Raw genomic sequence first — 18980 nt, 5'->3', positions numbered from 1 at the left:
GAGTGGTTGGAGCTGAGGCCTTGCAGAAAAAGTATTGGCAGACAAGACAAGTCAGCAGTTTGTGGCCAGATTTGACTGTCTTAAGGCCCAGGTGAAGGTTTTGGTTTTTATTCTGAGCCGCTGGAGTATTGTACGCAAAGGAGGGACGTGATCTGATTTGCCTTTTAAAAACATCTACAAATGTTACATTATGGACTACAGCTTTCACTTGAAATTTTACATTTGCAAGAGTCACCACGAACCACTTATTAATCTGATTTGCATTTTAAAGGGACCACACTGGCTGCAGTGTGGAGAACTGATTATAGAAGAAGAAGAATGGAAATGAGGAGGACAGCTACTTTCATGTGTTAAATCTCCCTAAATAGTTTGTAAGTGGCTTTAGCATAGGACCACTGCATTCTTCTGTCCTTCTGCCCAGAGAACCACCTAGAATTTCAAATGCTGTTTGGAAAAGAGTAACTGTTTCATAAGCATAGGTAGGTGTGTAAATTGGTATTTTTAGGCAGGAAATCGGCAATGTGTACAAAAATTCCTAGCAATGAGCACACCTCCTTGTCCCAAATAATCTACTTCCTATAAAAATCCCTTCATGGGAAAAATTAGATTTTGCAAAGTGGAATGTAAAAAGAAGTTCATTTCAATATTGTTTAGGGAAAATTGGGGGGAGGGGGAGTAAATATTCACTGATAAAGGATTTATTAAATATTGCATACTACATCCACATAAGGGAATACTATTTAGGTATTAAATATGCTTATATTATTAAAACCAAACCAAACCAAAACAAACAGCTTACAGAGCAGCATGTACGCTATGTTTCAACTATTACTCAAAATATACATTTTTACTGAAAAATATTTTCTAAAATTTTGTGTAATGTAAATAAAAAGTTCCTATTACCCATATATATTCCAAGAACACGCAGACAGCATCTCTCCTAAGAAAACATCTACACATAATTTGAATATTGCCAACAAATAAGCCTAAATCTAGTTAAAGAGGCTTGCACAATTTCTATGTCAACAGTACATTTTAGTAATCAGGGTAACAGTAAAGATGCTGATAGAGTCTTCACGAGGATACCAGATAAGAGTATGGTCATGATTAAGCACCTTTTCATTTAATCAATCTGACCTGTGGTCTGTTGTCAAACTGAACATTCTAATAGGACAAAGTCTCCTTATAAATGTTCTGACTCTAACCTCATGAGTGGTATGACATTCAGTAAGTATTTCATTTTAGATACAATTGATAGATCTTGTCCATCATCATTCTTTGACATCAGCTAAAATTGCATCTTTCCACAGAGCCAAAATTTGCCAAAACTTGTGGTGGTCCGAGAGGCAAATTCGAAAAGCATATCTAATGAATTCTTCTAAAAGAAGTTGAGTTGATGCTACTTTTATAAAATTTCTAATGTCATGAGTTACTTTATCTTTTCCTATTGAACAATTGAAGAAGTCTTTTTCAAATTTATCATTTTAGATAAAATGTTCTCTGTCCACTTTTCCAATGTTTTTAAACACTAAAACATTCTCTTACACTTTACAGGCCTGATGTCATGAAAAATTACTATATCCCAGTGTTGGCAAATCCAAAGAAAATTGAACTCTGCCCTAAAGAAAGTGAAAGCCAAGCAAATAATTTACCTAGGATTAGTAGTCTGGCTTTAAACGTATAGTGTGGGTCTAACATTTCATCAAACTGAGCAAGTAATGATATATTTTAAAAGTTAACATGTGTACTAAATATAAAAAGTGGCATAATATTTAATGTTTTCAACTACCAATATTATTAACATGTATGCAAAAACGCAATGTATGTTTAAGTACTTTTAAGATAGTGTAATTGTTCCTTAACATTGTGATTTCTCTTTCATTTAAAGCAAATACATGTTTGTGTCAGTGCATTTAGTTCATAAAAGGCAGAAATATAAATTATAGCCTAAACTTGATATTACTATATACTAAATCACTATATCATCCCTTACATGAAGTGGATGTGACAATAATTTATATTTACAAATTCATTCTCCATTGGAAAGTGTTTCTGAGAATCATCTTGACACAAAAGTGACCAATATCTTAAAGGGGGTTCACTGAGCTGGCTGAATATATTGTAACCCAGTAAACATTTCTGATTTTTTCTTGACCACGGTTTGAAGCTGGGTTTGAATAAAAGTTAGTAGCTATTATGGAGAAAAAAAGATATAAAAGTAAAAAAAAATGTTTACTCTGTTAAATGTACTCTCAACATATTTAACCATTTTAAATGTCAAGATGAGAGTATATATTTAAAATATATAATAGGGAATTAGATAAAGAAAAGCCATATTTATGTCCTGAAGTACATATTTTATAGGTTTTTCAGAGTTTGGTGCAGCCATCTTTTTCTGGGGCCGTTTTTGTTCCTTTGTCCACTACCTCTAGCGCTATTGTATAAGAGCTAAAAGCAGAAATGTTGAGGTACCCATGAAAAGGACTGTTCTTCAATATTCTGGTTAGCTTCAGGCATATTTAGGGAAAATGAAAACATAAGAAAAAAACCCACTTTTATAACAGTATTTGCAGATCGATCCTGCAGATTTCTAATGCTCATAAGATTTGAAATGTTTAGAATATCAAACTAAATGCTGAATTCACAGTAGCTCTGAATTTGTTTTTACTTACAGATTGCTTTTTACTGAAGGAATGCAACAAAAGGAGCTAACAAGAAAATACAATTATTCCCCAAATGGTTCAAATAACTATACCAATTATGTATTTGTATTTGATAGCTTAAACATTGCATTGTAATCTAAATACCACTCACCTCGAATATTAACTGAATTATGTTAATACCGTTTTATTAGAAAATAGGCCGTGGTATAAGTGACTTATTCTTAAAATTCAGCAGCCTAAATATATTTAGAAATTAAGGTGAACACATTTTACAATAAACCTTTCTAGTCACTAACTTAGGATAGCTACCATCTTGTTGCTGATTTTATTTTAGCTCTATAGTTTTGTCTAAACTTCTCTCAGAAGAAAATTAGCATTTGCCATTATAAATATGCCAATAATTTTAAAAATGTTCTTGAAAACCAGTAGCATTAGAAACATAAAATATATATTTTTATAATTTACTTCACTTTTCTATCCACCCTCTAATCTCATCCTATTATCCTAAGGAAAGCCCTTATTGAATTTCACAAGTCATTCTCACATTTATTTTATGTAATGTCATTCAGGAGTGTACTAAAACTGTGGGTGGGATAATTTTAAGTGCATTTAGTTTGTTTAAAAAAAAAAAAACAAAATGGCAAACTCAGTTCTCAGATCTATGAAGGGGAAAATATAGGTTGACAACCCTAGGTAAATATGGGAAGTAAGAGGTAATTGGGATCATATTAATAATGAGGTAAAAGTATGTGGATCAGCTTTTGGAAAAACTTTGTAGTGTTCATCCCTCTAAATCCTGCTGGAAAAATCACTCTAACCATGATTCCATACTATTTTCAGAGAAAGGTACTTTCATGCTATTATAAAGTTCCACGGAGCTTCAAGCTCTGACACAGAATTATATGAAAAGGGCATTATGTGAAAAGATACCATGGCAAGCCAGGATCCCAGTGTAGAATCAAAACAAATAAAGTTCTTTTAGATTTTGTCATTTCTGGAGTAAATTAAACCCGATAGTATGTGAGAATATCTGAAGTTTCCTTATGGGATTTTAATTCTAGAAGGATGTTGAGTCACTGTCTAGCAAACTTAAGCACCACTTTTAAGATAAGAGAATACAAAAATACTTCAAAAAGACAGTAAGTTCTTCCAATTAAAATTAACCTAGCCTGCTTGTTTACCTGTCAGTGTGTCATCATCTTGCTAATGTGTTCCAGCATCTTATATGGTGGATCACTTTAATCCACTGTGAATAAAATGATGCCCCCTTTTGGTCAGCCAGTGGCCTATTCTGCCTAGTGATTCTTAACGTTCTCCGGAGTCAAATTTCATTACATCATTTTAGAATAGTTTACAATTCTCTAATAAAGGAATGGTCCACAAAACAAATGCTTCACATTTCCTAAATGTCATATCTATTCAGAATCACTTTTTCCTACTTCATTTATCACGCGAAGTGGTAATTCTCATATCTTTCTATTTGGCCACAGCCCTTAGCTCTCATTTTAGCTGCTTTTCAGCTGTCCTTTCCTCTTATTACTGGAGATTATTTTCCTGCTGAAATGAAATATTCTCCACTTTATCCCTATAGAACTCAATTGTATTTTCATCTTCCCACTTCTCGAATCTGTCAAGATGTTTTGAATTTAAATCCAAAGTAAGAAAGTCAGTCCACCCAAGTAGATGTCATCAGTACAAGTATACTTTGTATTCATTCAAGTAATTGATAGAAGAGTGTCTGTTTTATGCCTGGAAGATGTTAATCTGAATTGCCTCCCCCCACAAGTTAATTTAGAAATATTGCTAACTGCCGTGATAAAATTTATTACACAAAGGGAAAAATGTGATATGAACAATCTAATTATTCTATTTCTTGAATACTCTGTATAGATCATGCTAGACTAAGCAAATTAAAATTAACCAAATCTATTTTTTTGTCAGTCTCACCATTCTAAAGCAAATGAAATCCAATAATGAGGTTTTTGGAAATTTTTACAGATTAGTGTTCTTTATTTTTATTTCTAATTAATTAGGGGATGGGGGAACTGCTGGATATTTCAAAATATTTTTGGTTAAAATATGGGACACAAGAAAAACAGTGTTATCCAGTTTGGATAACACATCCTATTAAGTAGGATGTAGGTATCCAATGTATGTGCGATCATGCATGATACAAAGTACATTAAGTTAACATAATGCTTGACTTCTTATATTGGTAATGTCCACTAGGACTAAGAATTCTGATTAGCTTATTTAGCTTATTTTCACATCAACAACTCTGGATATTTTTACTGAGGAACAATCATTGGATAATTCATCTCTATTTATACATAAGCTTAAAAACGTATGACTGTGTTGTTTCTCTCATTGTGGTGAATAATATTACTTTTTCCTCCTCCTTTTTTGTCTTTGATTTTATAAAACATACAAAGAAATCTATTTGGCATATTCTTCAAATCAGGGAAATGGCTTACCACATGCCTATTCTCAGATGCTTTTTTATTACACAAGGATTTTTTTCAGTAATAAAAAAGTTCAGAAATAAAAAAAAATGTAGATGATTCACTAATTACGATCATCTGGATTTACACAAGTGCAGATGAATTTGGGACTTCAGCATTATCATGAAAACCTGTAAACATTTAGGAATTCACTGTAGGGAGACCAAAATTATTTACAAAGGATCATTTATTAAACACTTTTTTTACAAAATACAAAGATTGTTGTTCTGCATGAATACATCATATATGAAAAGATAATGTGTTTTTACTGAATTTAATTTGAAAACATTCAGAATTTTACCTTCTACCAACTTGAGGAATCAATTTTGTTTTGCAACTTGTCTAACACCATGGCCAATCAGGGGGAAACCCTTTTTCTTGTTAATTAAATCATATTCACAACAGCTAACATTTTATAGAAATAAAATCAATGTCTGTCATACAAAGCTCTTTCTGCAAGTAACTGGTTTGCCTATGATCCTAAATTTTTTTTCCAAGCTATAAGATAGGAAGAATTGAGGAGCTAGGTAAGTTTTATAATAATGTATTAGCAGCAGTTGATAGAAAATGCAACATAAGATTTGTTTTGTCTGTGGTACAAGAATATGTCCTATCAGACTCTAATGTATTTTTCTCTACTCAAACACAAGTAAGCATGTGCTGATTGTTTCTGGGATGACAAAATGTATAAAAAGACAAGAAGCTGGTTCTGGTTGTCATCGTGAGTGCCTATTTTCATCAGCTAATACGAATGCATTGCTAAACTTAGTGAAGACAGGAAAATGACTTAAGGGTAATATATACAGAGTTAAAATACATTTTTTAATCCACTTAAGAGTGATTTCAGGCACTGTGGCTGTTCAGGATAAAATGTTTCATGGTTTATTCTTGATAGTAGTGTAATTGTCAGTGCAAGCGAGAGCAAATACCTGCCCACTGTCACACACATGACCTCGGACATCTGGAATGTTCAGAGCAAATTCACCTTCTGCATCTTCACTCTGGAGGCACCTTCAATGCACATGTCTCATAGTTTGCTCTTGATAGCAATTTAATTTTCAGTGCAAGCAAAAGCAAACACAAAGCTGCTCACTGTCCTACACACGACCAACACATCTGGAATATTCAAAGCAAGTTCACCTCCATCTTCACTGTAGAAGAATCTTTAATAAGTGGCACTTAGTGTAAACCCTCTATATATCATGAGAAACAGACTCGAGATGCCTGAATTTAATAATATTAAAAATCACGGTCCTAGTCATCTCTCTGTGTAAACGATGTTTGAAGAAGGCTTGCCATCACAACATTTCTTTCCTGAGAACGGAGCTGATCCCCTCCGTGTATATCATAAGTGTGCATGCTCTGAGCTGTGGTCACTGTCGTGGCTGTCTTCATTCGCTAGAGAGTCCCCTGTTTGTTGGAGAGTGGCTGCACCGATTCCCGAAAGCTCTGAAGGGAGAAGTGTTCCTTTTTTCACATTCACCAGTTCCTTTTCTCGAGCAGCGGCTCCTTGCTGTCCTCCTTTTACTCTCTTCCACTTCATTCGCCTGTTCTGGAACCAGACTTTCACCTTTAACGAAGAAAGGGAGCAAACAAAAGAAAGCACGAAAGAAAGTTAAATGGACCATTTTTTTCTTCCTTTTTGGTCATCAGTGAAAAAAATAGCTTTTCCAAGGCTTATACAAACACACTATGAAAGAGTGAATATGAAAATAAATCAGCATTGAATTTAATCATGTCCCACGTTCATGAGAATAATTTTAAAACTTTCAGAAGGTACCAAGTACTATATTTCACATTTTATGACATACAGTGTAAAAAATAGATGGGAAAGTACTCTATCATTTTAGGTTGTTCAAAGGTATTTAGCTTTATAAAGAGTTTCTGTGAATTAGAACTAACATTTAATAATTGTCTGGGCCAAACAACAGCCCTCCTCCCGCCCCGGGCTGTCAATTCCTGAACCCATTTAAAAAATGCTCAGGGCGCTACTGATGAAGCTACATCTGGAAGGTCATTCTGTGCCGCTGCAGTCCACGGCTGCATCCCCAAAGCTTTACTTGACCATTCCACCTCAGAGTGAGTCCATCTTCTTTTGAACTATGCTTTTTTTTTCTGCCCTTAGTACTTTTATTTTACTTTACATATATGTGATTCCAATGATTTCCTCAAAACAAGATCAAGATCCAAAATTTTCACTGATACTTGTTAATTGCTAATACTGAGATTATATATTATGTTAGTCTCATCAGCTTTGTAGAGACATGCATTAAATGACCATCCATGACCACAACCATAATAATAAAGGCATCATTTCATTTTCTTGTTTAGGAGGAACTCACTTCCTTTCCTGTTGCACTTCTCATCACTGTATATTCTTATTAGGCTAACTATTCCTTTTACATTGCATTTCTCTGTGTACCCCACTCAAAGTTACCACAAGCCTGAATTTTGTGTTTATCATCCCCAAGCCTTTATTTGAAACAAAGAAATAAACAGAGACAACAGCTTTTTCCACTACATGTGACCCTAAAGAGTACTGTTAAATTTCACCTGTCTTTTAGATTTATCGAAATGGAATGTTTTTAACTATAGCCTTCTTGCCTTATCCATGTTGATTCAAGGGACTGCATTCATTCATTTTTCATGACTGTATACGATTTCATTGTGTGAATATATTACAGTGTACCCATTCTACTGTTCATGGACACTTGAACAACTTGTTTTTTTCCATTATAAATGATGCTGTTATAAATATTCTTGCATTTGTGTTGTGATAAACATGTGATAGAACTTCTCTGAGTATACATCCAGGAGTTGCCATCATACACAGGGTGTATGAATGTTGAATTTAACATGATAATACAGAAAAATTATTTTCCAAAGCTTCATCAATTTAACCCCCCACAGTCCGGGGTGTAAGAGTTCTTATCAGTCCACATCTTTGTCAATCGTTGGAGTTATCAGTCAGTTTTTTTCCAATATAATGACTATAAATGTTATCGCACCATGTTCTTAGTTTGCATTTCCTGATTACTATAAAGTACAGCATCTTTAAGTGTTTATGGCCCATTTGTATCTCTTCTTTTGTGAAGTGCCTCCACATCTTTGGGTTGCACTGAGTTGTTTTTGGATTTAATTTCATTCCTTATGGACTCTTAAAATATGTTCTGAATGCTAATTTAATGCTTTGTGGTTATATGGCTGTTACTATAGTCTCTCAATTTATAGTGTGTCCATTTCCTTTCCTTAGAGTATCTTTTGATGATCAGAAACTCTAAAATTTATTATATTCAAATTTATCAATTGTTTCTCTTATGGCTATCTTTTTCATGTCGTCTCTAAAAATATTCTTTCTTCTGAGACCATTAAGATATTCTTCTTTGTCTTCTTCTAAAAGTTTTAAGGTTTGCATTTCAAATTGAAGTGCTCAATCCATGACGTATTGACTTTAGTATATACTGCAAAGAAAATTTCTAAATTTACTTTATTCCAGTTGTATAATAAGTTTATGCCAAGACCATTTAACGAATAGTCCACCCTTTTTCCAGAAATTATTGTTTTCAACTTTGTCATACATCATTTCTATTTACACATAGCTTTATTGGATGCACTCATTTGTTATAACCTTTTGACAAAACCGCAGTCTTAATTATTATAATTTCATAGTAAGTCTTTATATCTGGCAGAGATAGTTCTGTTTTATTCTACTCCAGGAATATTTTGAATATTCTCCATTTTCATTTTAGAAACAATCTCAATTTCTGTAAATGCAGAGTGCTAAAGAGAAGTAAAGAGAAACATATTACATTTCTAAAGATGTACTTATTTAAGTGGTCTTCAAATCACAATACTCCATCAAAATTTGTACAGTTTTCTCAGATGCTGGCACCAAAAAATATTTAAACCAAGTCATTTCTCAACTCTGGATTTTCATTGTTCTAGCAGGCCATAATTAAAATCTTGTATCATACGTTATCCATACATATATTAATCCATTTAACAATCAAAAATAAGAAAATGTAGGAAAAGATTGCTTAGAAATGCAGAATATGTAGTAAAATAGACTGATTATAAACAAGCTGATTGGTGTTCTTGTATTATTATTACTTAATAGCCAAATGACAAGCTGTGATTTTTAATCACATATCTACTTAGGGCTAAGCCCCTATACTGATAGGTGCTATATATGCATTTTTCAAATACTCAAAATTTGTTCTATATGATTCCTATTTTATAGATGAGGCAGTTGAAACTCAAAGGTTAAGTGACTTGCCTAAGAGTACACAGATGGGAAAATGTGGTGCAAGAATTTAAACCTGGGGGTTTGTTTGGCTCCAAATTGATTTTTTTTCTTTTTTTTGGTTTTGTTCCTGTTATATTTCAAACTCCTGCTTTTTAAGCCTTCAGGTTAGAAAAGTAAAGAATATAAAGTATGTGAACTCCATCCATATGATTACTATCATTCAGGTAATTCTCCTACTCAATATAATTAGGTTTGTAAATATGACACTATTTTCCTGTACTGTAATTTAGGTAATTATACTACTCAATTTAATTACCTTTGCAAGCTTGACATTGCATGTTTCATTAGATCTTTTCCACATGAGTTGGGCTCTACTCCTGGCTTCACTTCTGAGTTTCTGTGTGAATTTGAGAAAATTATACTTCTCTCTGCCTCAATTTTCATATTTGTAATATTGGAATAATGAGCCTTTCAAGATTCTCCATAGGGACATTTTCTCCATGGACAATTCCAGATGGAAGAAACACATCATCATCATTGTCACCAAAGAGTGAAATATCCAGCCAAAATAATCTTGGCAGAAAATGGGAGGAATAGATTTCTTTAAATCTACACTTATTTCCTTTTCTGGGAGGAGGGGTGCATTCATTCTATAATACCAGTATAAAACCTGTTATGTGCAATTCTAAATGAGAAAAATGTAAGAATATGGTATTGATTTTAGAAACAGTATAGGTTATTTTGTGTTGTTTCCTATGTCTACCATGTGAAATTTTGCCATTTCATTTTCTTAAACAGACAAATGAAAGACTTCAGAGTTTTCAATAGTAGCTATGTATCCATACATATATATGGAAATATAGATATATGCATGTATATGTGAAAGCATTTGATGATGATATAACAAATCTAATAATTCTAATACCTTTAGGTATTTTCTTGAGGTATTTCTTGAAATACCTTGAGGTATTTTCTTATTTCAAGCTACGTATTTGATACAGGAACTCCGTGAATTTAGTAATGGAACAAAACACAGAAACAGATGCATGATGAGTACACCATATACAAATGGGAAGGAAGAGTACAGAACTTCAAAAGTCAGTGTGTCCAGTTGTATTTTCAAATATAAAATATTGGGATGAATTGAAATACGGAGAGGAAGATTTTGGGGAAAAGCATATGTTTTTCTACAACCATCACAGTATTAAAAACAAATCTATAAAAGTAATTCCGGATTATGTCAATATTGCCATTAGAATAATAACTCCATGGTTTTATAAATAAAGAAACTTTATAGTTTAATTTATTATCACTTAATAATCCAGCTTCGTTGGCTGGATTGAAAAAATACTTTTGTAAGATAGCTAAAGAATAATCATTCAAATGCTTGACAATTTTTAAAATATGCAAATTATTTTGATTAAAATTTGCAAGTGTGTTTCATATAATAATCTGCACTTATAAACTAAGTAGAGTAAAACTAATCTTGTGTTTCCTTGGTGACTTGGAATCTCTAGTCATTCATTCATACACTCAATATTACTGAATGTTTAGTAACAGGTAAGAGGGGTTAGATTGAGGAATGTGTACAAATAAATAAGAAATAGTTCCTGCCCTCAAGGGCAGTTTACTGACTGTATATGAGGCCTTTGGCATATACTGAGATGAGTAAAGATTAGCTTCATCTTTTACAGAATATCCTTAAACTGCTTGTTGTTGTAGTTGGTGTCATTGCTAATCCCCTAATAAGACGTTCCCCCAATGGTCCATGAGATGGCATGAACTCTACCCCTACATTCAATGTCCCACACTGTTTTGCTGCCACACAATTATTATAGCAAATGATTTCTTTCCTCTGGGAATCTCATGCTCTTGTTGTTACTGGCATCCTGTGTGTCTCTGAATTTTTTGTTCTAGTAACTTAGGGTAGTACCTTAGGTGCTAGGAAATTGGATCATCAAATATTTTGCATACAACTAAAATATGTCCATCTTGGAGTATGATATATAAATTTTGTGAACCTTTATTATTTTATTTGGGCTTAAAGTCAATTTATCTCCTATCGGCAATTTCTCTGGAAATGCTGGTTAATGAGTTTTGTTGTGTTTTTTTTTAGTATTTCCTTTTTTTAAGATTGGATCTAGGGCAAGATTCCGTATGAAGTATGTTTTCTTACATAGTATGATTAATAACTCAGATAAAAATAAATTCTTTCTCCCACAAGAATCTGAGTAATGAAAAATACCATTGTTCATGAAACGAAAGCAATATGAACCAAACTTATAGGCTCTTAATATTTCTGCATGAAGGTAATATTTTTCAACAAAATCTTCAAAATAAAAAAATAACAAAGGAAATAATAGCCTGCAGTATTAGTAGTAAATATTTCAAGTGCTCAGTTATAAACTTTACTTTTCAGAACATCTGATTATTATGAAGCCTCACTTTTTAATCCCCTAGTTTACAAGTATTTAGTATTCACATCGCCTGGATAATCAAACTACTATTTAAATAAATAGGAAAACATTTATTCACATCTTGACTCTCGTTACTGAAGAAAGCAGCTAAGAGAATCTCACTGTAGCTAATTTGTGTAAATGATATTTCAGAATCTAGAAATCTAATTTTTCTCTTTAATAAAAATACTGTAACTGAGAATCACTGTTACTATTTGCTAAACATTCGTTTTATCTCTTTAATTTATTTAGCCATTCACATATGGCCTTCTATGTATAAGTTCATAATACCTGTCCTTGAGGGTTCACAATATATCAGGAGAACACAAATGAAATATGTAGCTGTATTGTCATACAATTTTCTAAAATGGCCAGAGGCAAACTGGTTGATAGAAAGTAGAATCTACATAATGCTATAACCCATATCTATAGACTACCATAAATGTCTGTCTTTTGAAGAAACAATCATAACACGTAACATCTGGATGAAAACTAAATATTTCAGTGACATATCTAGATGTCTCTAAACATCTGGAGTTTGTAGATTTAATATTTCAACTGTTTCTATTTGTATATGAACACTTGAAATACTGTAAACACTAACAAATATTTATTCACATCTTTAACATGTGAAAACATGCAAAGGAGTAATTGTATGAATATAATTTTATCACAGGTGTGATTAAATTTGATCACGGTGGCTGATCTAGTAAACCTACTGTATCAATAAATGGATCCCAGTAAGACTTATCCAAGTAATTCAGTGGCAAAGTCAGTGGTTAAACTGAAGAATTAGAACCAAGAATGCTCTATAAGGTAAGGATGAAAAATGGGGGAAAAGAAAGCTTCTTTACTCTTCCTGTCTGAATAGCTTTATATCTGATTAAGAGAAGGAATCCCTCGGCTATTTCCAAGAAGCACGTGGGAGCTACCGGTTGACTACTGTTTCTATAGCAGTGCAACATGGGGTTGGGACGTGGGGTGTGTGTGTGTGTGTGTCTGTGTGTGTGTGTGTTGGGGGGTGAAGGGGGTTAGGACATATTCCATGACTAAAAGCCTGAATCCCTCTGTAGAGGACTGCCACTCACCTTTCACCTCTATTTCAACACAATGTTTAAGACCAGGAAATCATTTTCCGGCCTCTATAATTTTCAGTTTCAAAGTCTCTTTTTTTTCTTTCTGTACTTAGAATGCTTGAGAACCAGGCTCACTAAAAAAAAATGTAGTCATAAAACATTTACGATTTCACATGTCTTTGAACAAACTGAATACGCATTAGCCATTGGCAGCCGTGGGCAAATAACATGTTGAACAAGAAATAAACTAATTATAAGCCAATCATATGTATTATATTCTCCTTACCAAAAATGCAGCCAGAGTAATCATTCACATGACGAGCAAAATTCTTAGAGGACTGACCACTTTTAAATTTGACCCTTTAGAAATGTCATAGTAGTAGTAAATGCTAACAATTTTACCTCTTTTGTCATACCTGATGAAATTCAATTCAAATGACCTACTTTATTAATATTAATTTACAGTGAAAATTCACTACACTATTTCTATACAAGATTAAAAAAAAAGATACATCTTTTAGTTATTCTAAGTGAAATATTGTTTAGCTCAGTATATCATGAGTAAATGACTTCAGCAAATCTGAGTGGAAATATCAAAACTAAATTAGGCATTTTGCTCCATTACTGTGTTAACAAATTCCTGAATAGCAATTCTGGAATACATGGAAATTGTGTATTCTGACCCACAGCTAGTACTTATCTTGTTTAAACTACTAAGATCAACTAGAATGATGACCTTTGCTTGCAACATCTTGCCTAATCTCTGGGATAATGTTTAACAATAGTTAGCAATATATCACAATCAGTACATACAATTTTAAGAAATGAACTTTATCCTAGCCACTGTCTAATTAAGTGAAATCTAGCAAATGTAAATACTGATTGAAACACAGAAACTCACCATTCTTATAAGAGCAGTAGAATATTGGCAATTCTTATGATTCAATCTAATTAAATATTCTGATTATTTCTTGACAACTAATTTCAATATCAGAATACATGTGAACCTTCACTACACTTTTATTAGATTTTGGGGCTGCTTCCAAAATTATTCTAAGAACTTATAATGGCAATTATTACTATCGTATGAACATACACTGATCACAAAAGTATTCAGTAATTTCAATAACTGGGAAAATTTCAAAAAATTGAAAAAAAACTGTTCAGCATAAGAATTAGAAGTGATAAAGAGAAATGAAGTTAAAATCCATCCTAAGTTAAATACATCTCAGGTTTTCATGAGGAGTCATGGAAATAGTGAGATTAATTGGTAGAAAGTCTTTTATAGCCAAATTCTCTAGAAATTGTCCATTATTAGATCTGTATTTACTATTTTATAGATGTCATAGAACATATGCAATGCTCTATATACATTTTTAGATAACAGAACATCTCTTTAAAGTTGAAGATGTCAACATAAAACTCGAACCGGCTTCTCAAAATTTCCAGAAGCTTCTTAGTTTTAGAATTCATTTTAAATTACATGAAAAAAACCTTATATGATCGCAAGGATACTGTGGAAAAGGAGTAATCTTTCATTACAGAAGATTTTTTCTTTAACATTACACTTTAAATGATGATCTGTGTTGCAACGCATGATATGTTTCAGAATGTTACTGCCGATTTATTGATTAAATATAAGTTATTTGTTTCCTTATTGAGGAAATACTTAAAATTAAGGCTCATTTTATATGTGTGTGTATATACATATAGGTAGATAGCGATGTATCTGTATATCTCTACGTCTATCTCTCTATTCATCTACCTAAGAACGTTTTAAAAAATAGATTCTTTACATACTCTCAAGGCTGGTTCAATAAGGGTGGAGTCTTATTTTTCTGATTTTTTTCTATATTATTTCAAACTTGGATATTTACATTGGTAAATGGTTAGGGTTCAATTGCTTATTTCTCAGCCTTTACTTTATACAGCTAATATCTCTGAAAATTAATTTAGGAGAGGGTGGAATTGTTAATCTTCTCTTTATAGATTTTGCTTTATTATTGATATTCTTAAATTTTACATCATAGCCTTTGTTTTGTGGAACCTAAGGCAGTTCTGAATGTGGCTTTTAGAGCTCACCACACGTTGTCGATATGCATTTCTTTATAAAAACAAACAAACAGCATTATTCAGGAAATATCTCTTTTTATTTTGAACTAAGATTCCACTGTATATTCCACCATCAAATCGTCCACCCTATTCTACCCCATTTTTCCCATCAGAGTCAAATCATATTTAATCTCTCAAATTAGCAGGCACACCATGATTTAAGCAAAAGAAATATCTAACCGTTACTCTACGTGACTGTTAAATACTACTCTAAAGAAATGAGGAAGTATCTAAAATCGCTGGCTACACAGGTATTCTTGGATTACCTTGAATAGACAATATGTCTGATCTTGGAGACATAATTTATTAGCTAAGTAACTGAAAGTATTCATAGAAATGTATAGAAATAAACCTGCAAAGGGGAGGGATTGCGCAAAATGCTGAGTAAAACACAAAACCACTGTTTATTTGGCACAGGAAAAATTCTCCTTCACAGTCATCCAAAAAATGGACGTCTATTTGGAAAATACTTGGCATTGAGCCATTTAATGATTTATGAGTAACAAACAAAACATAATCCCTCTCATTCCCACTAATGTAGTATGATCCAACTAGGTGGGATTTTCCATTTATCTTGGCAGAGGTATCATGAATTCAGGCTGTTTATCCTGGTAATCTTAGCTTACAAATCTGCAACATTGCACCTTTGATTAGCTCTGTGAAATGATTTTGTGAAAAGGAAGGATCTCCCATTCTTTCTATATTTGGCAGCCTTAACTCTATAAATATGTCCATTTTGTCACTCCTATAGTTTTATGCAGCTGCCTTCCCTCTTCTTCCCATTGTGAGACGTTAAAAATTTGGCATGAGCTTTTTCCAAGTGTATCTGGATGGATGAAAAAGCCAGAATAAGCTCGTCAAACTTAAAAAAAATCTTGGGACAGGAGGGTCTTCAGACTGACTGGCTCTTCAAAGTATTCCAAGTGGCTCTGCCAACTGAGGATTATTAGATGTTGACTGAGAAGGGTATATGAGAATATGTTGTACACTTGAGGCTGTAAATTAGAAACTGGAAGGTTACTAGAGTGGTAACTGTTCCACAAAACAGCACTATATAATTAAAATATTTAAAGCTCAACTTTGTTCCAGTGTATCCATTTTTATTTAACATAAAACAATTTTCTTTAACACCTAAGTGCTAACATGGAATTCCTTTGCAGGATCAGCCTCTTTTTCTCCTTCTTTCTTCTTCCTCTTTGGCCAGATGGAGTTCAAAGGGGATTACAGACATCCCCTACCTGTATAGGCATTGCATTATGGGAGACACAAACATAAAAGTCCGATTTCTTTGGAGATTTCAGAACTATTCTTCAGATTTGAAAATTTGAGTCCCGAGTGATATTTAAGGATTTAGTGTACCTTACTTTTTTCTAAAAGGAAACCTAATCATTACTGCAAATATTTATAATCACATGTATGTGGCCCATCAGAGCATGTGTGGCAAGTATATTGATTGGGTGATATAAACAAGGGAGCAGTATCTACAAATAACATATCAATTATACATATACATATTTTACAGGCAATTATGTAAATTTTCTAAATAAAATTACATCTAAAAACTGTTTCTGGTTATAAAGTAAGTTTTCATTTACAAGAAAGTTATTTCTTGTGAAACAATTCTGCTATTAATGGAAATGATTCAACATTTGTTGTTTTTTCCCTTTACATTATTAGAACATACAAGTTCTTTTTCCATATTTGAATCTTGAAAGGCTTTTAAAAAATCAATAAAAAAAATTTTAGGAGATTAAACATTCTATTAAAGTTAAGGAAAACACTGAACAAAATGGAGTTAGAGATAATATTCTTTGGTGTATACATTTAAGTTACTTTAATAAATCTCATGCTATTTTAAAGTATGGAAAAAATAAATCTTGCAGCAGAATGGAACTGAAAAATTGTACATCTATAATTAGAATATTTTACATGTGGAAATCCTATAAAAGGGGAGTTATTTAAGATTTCATATGTCAAGATATAGATTACATAGGTAAGTATGTATGACATTAATGCAAAATCAAAGTAATGGAATAGCTGTATCTCAATTAAAAGAAGATGAATGCAAAGGGTTCAGTTTATAACTCTATGTTTATAATTTTAAAAGCCCAACCATGAGAAAATAAACTGAAAATATCTCACTGGGATGAGCGCTCTGGCATCTTGGAGGAATATGCTTTCAGACCTTTAAGAATAGCAAAATTGATTGACAGCATACAATATTTTTCTGATGAATTTAGCATAGTAAAATTCAGCCCAGAAAAAAAGCCTTCAGATTCTTAATTTAAGATATTGAATGTGCACAGAAGTAGAGGAAAAAGACATGAACATTTGGCATAACCAGGAACATTCTCTCAGATGACCCTGTCATTCCTCTCTTTTGATATTCAACACTCATCACAATAGTTAACAATTGTTCAATTTTTGCTTCTTTCATGAGTTCTACCAGACTTGTCCAGCTTATTTTAACAAGATTTTATTTCTATCATCTAGCTCAACAAATATTTGTGTTACAAAAGGATTAACTCACTATGCCTTGCATAGCAAAGAAGTTTTCCCCCCTCCGGATGATAGATTTGTTTTATAGTTTATGCTAAAATTTATTTCACATTCATTGTGACATATAAACCTGAGTAGAAGAAAGAGAAGGTAGTTTTAATTTCCATTTTATGCCTGGGGGAGATTGTTACTTGTCTAAGAATACCCAATTCCAATTGGCAAATCTAGGATTTTTGTTCAGATTTTTCTCATAACAATTAAATTTTTTTCTGACTAACAAAAACTAAAGACATAATTTTGATTGGGAATTTAGATTCCACATGCATCCATCATATTTTCTTATTAACTTGCAAAACTGTTAATAGAGATTTATAGGATAAAAAACTTCTACACAATACCAAATTTTCAATTCTTTGAAAACCTAATTAACTCTCAGTGTTTGTTTTTGTTGTTATTGTTGTTGTTGTTATTTTTTCCCTTTATGAGGCCATAGTTAGACTGTTTCCCTAATGACCTCCAAAAAAATTTTGTCTTCCTTCCATGTGTCTACTCCCATAGGCCATGGGCAGTCCTCTCTTACAATGACACAGAGCTTGGTCATATGATTCGCTTTAGACAATGGGACATTAGTAAATATGATGCAAGCAGAGGCTTTGAAAGCCCTTGTACATTGGCGTTTTTCCTCTAAATACTCCTGGGAATGCTTCTACCACCATTTGTGAATCCCAGGGAGCCTATTAGAAGATGAAACCACATATGCAACAGGGACAAGATGTCCCAGGTGAGGCTGCCTACACCAACCAATTCTTAGTTACCCACCAGCTGACTACAGTTCCATGAGGGCTCTAGGTAAGGCCAGAAGTAGGCCAATTGAGCCCAGTCAAAATCTTTGATCCTCAAAATTTTGAGCAAATTAAATGTTGGTTATTATTTAAAGCCATTAAGACTTTTGAGTGGCTTGTTACACAGCAAAGGCTAAGTGATACAAATTTTAAAGGGGCCCTTTTTAAAAAACAAAGATTAAAATTGTGCATGTGCGCGTATATAGTGTGTGTGTGGCTATGTATATATATGTACATAAGTTTTTCACATAATGGCTTCTGATTCTTTTCCAAGAATGGCAAGTCAGTTAGGAAAAAAGAAGAAATACCCAAAATACTTTCAAAATTCCCAAACCAAATTTACAGAATTTCTCCTAAAAAGACATTATTCTTAGCCAAAAGTGAGGCCTCTGCTCTATGATCAGATAATGACAGGTAACCATAGGACATTCCCAGAAAAGAAAGCACAGATCTTGACTTTTCTCTAGACTAAGCACAGTAATGCATCCCATATTTCTGTAGATTACAAGCAAACCCCAGTTTCTTATTTCCTTTATGTATCATTTAAAATATAGTTTCATTTCCTAGAATTCACTGCCTCTATAC

General features: G+C 32.8%; 1 protein-coding gene across 1 annotated transcript in view; it reads right to left on the bottom strand.

The window, feature by feature from the left end:
* Positions 1-6479: 6479 nt before the first annotated feature.
* The window catches only part of MEOX2 (mesenchyme homeobox 2), a 63449-nt gene continuing 50948 nt past the window's right edge, over positions 6480-18980 (bottom strand). The window contains exon 3 of the mRNA XM_061197728.1: positions 6480-6734. Coding sequence (XP_061053711.1) covers positions 6510-6734 — 225 coding nt within the window. The 3' untranslated portion in view covers positions 6480-6509. The remainder of the gene's footprint in view (positions 6735-18980) is intronic.

Source organism: Eubalaena glacialis, chromosome 8 (genome assembly GCF_028564815.1).
Source record: "Eubalaena glacialis isolate mEubGla1 chromosome 8, mEubGla1.1.hap2.+ XY, whole genome shotgun sequence".
NCBI classification, from domain to species: Eukaryota; Metazoa; Chordata; class Mammalia; order Artiodactyla; family Balaenidae; genus Eubalaena; species Eubalaena glacialis.
Note: the sequence above shows the minus strand (reverse complement) of the source record. Positions and strands in the feature narration are given on the sequence as shown.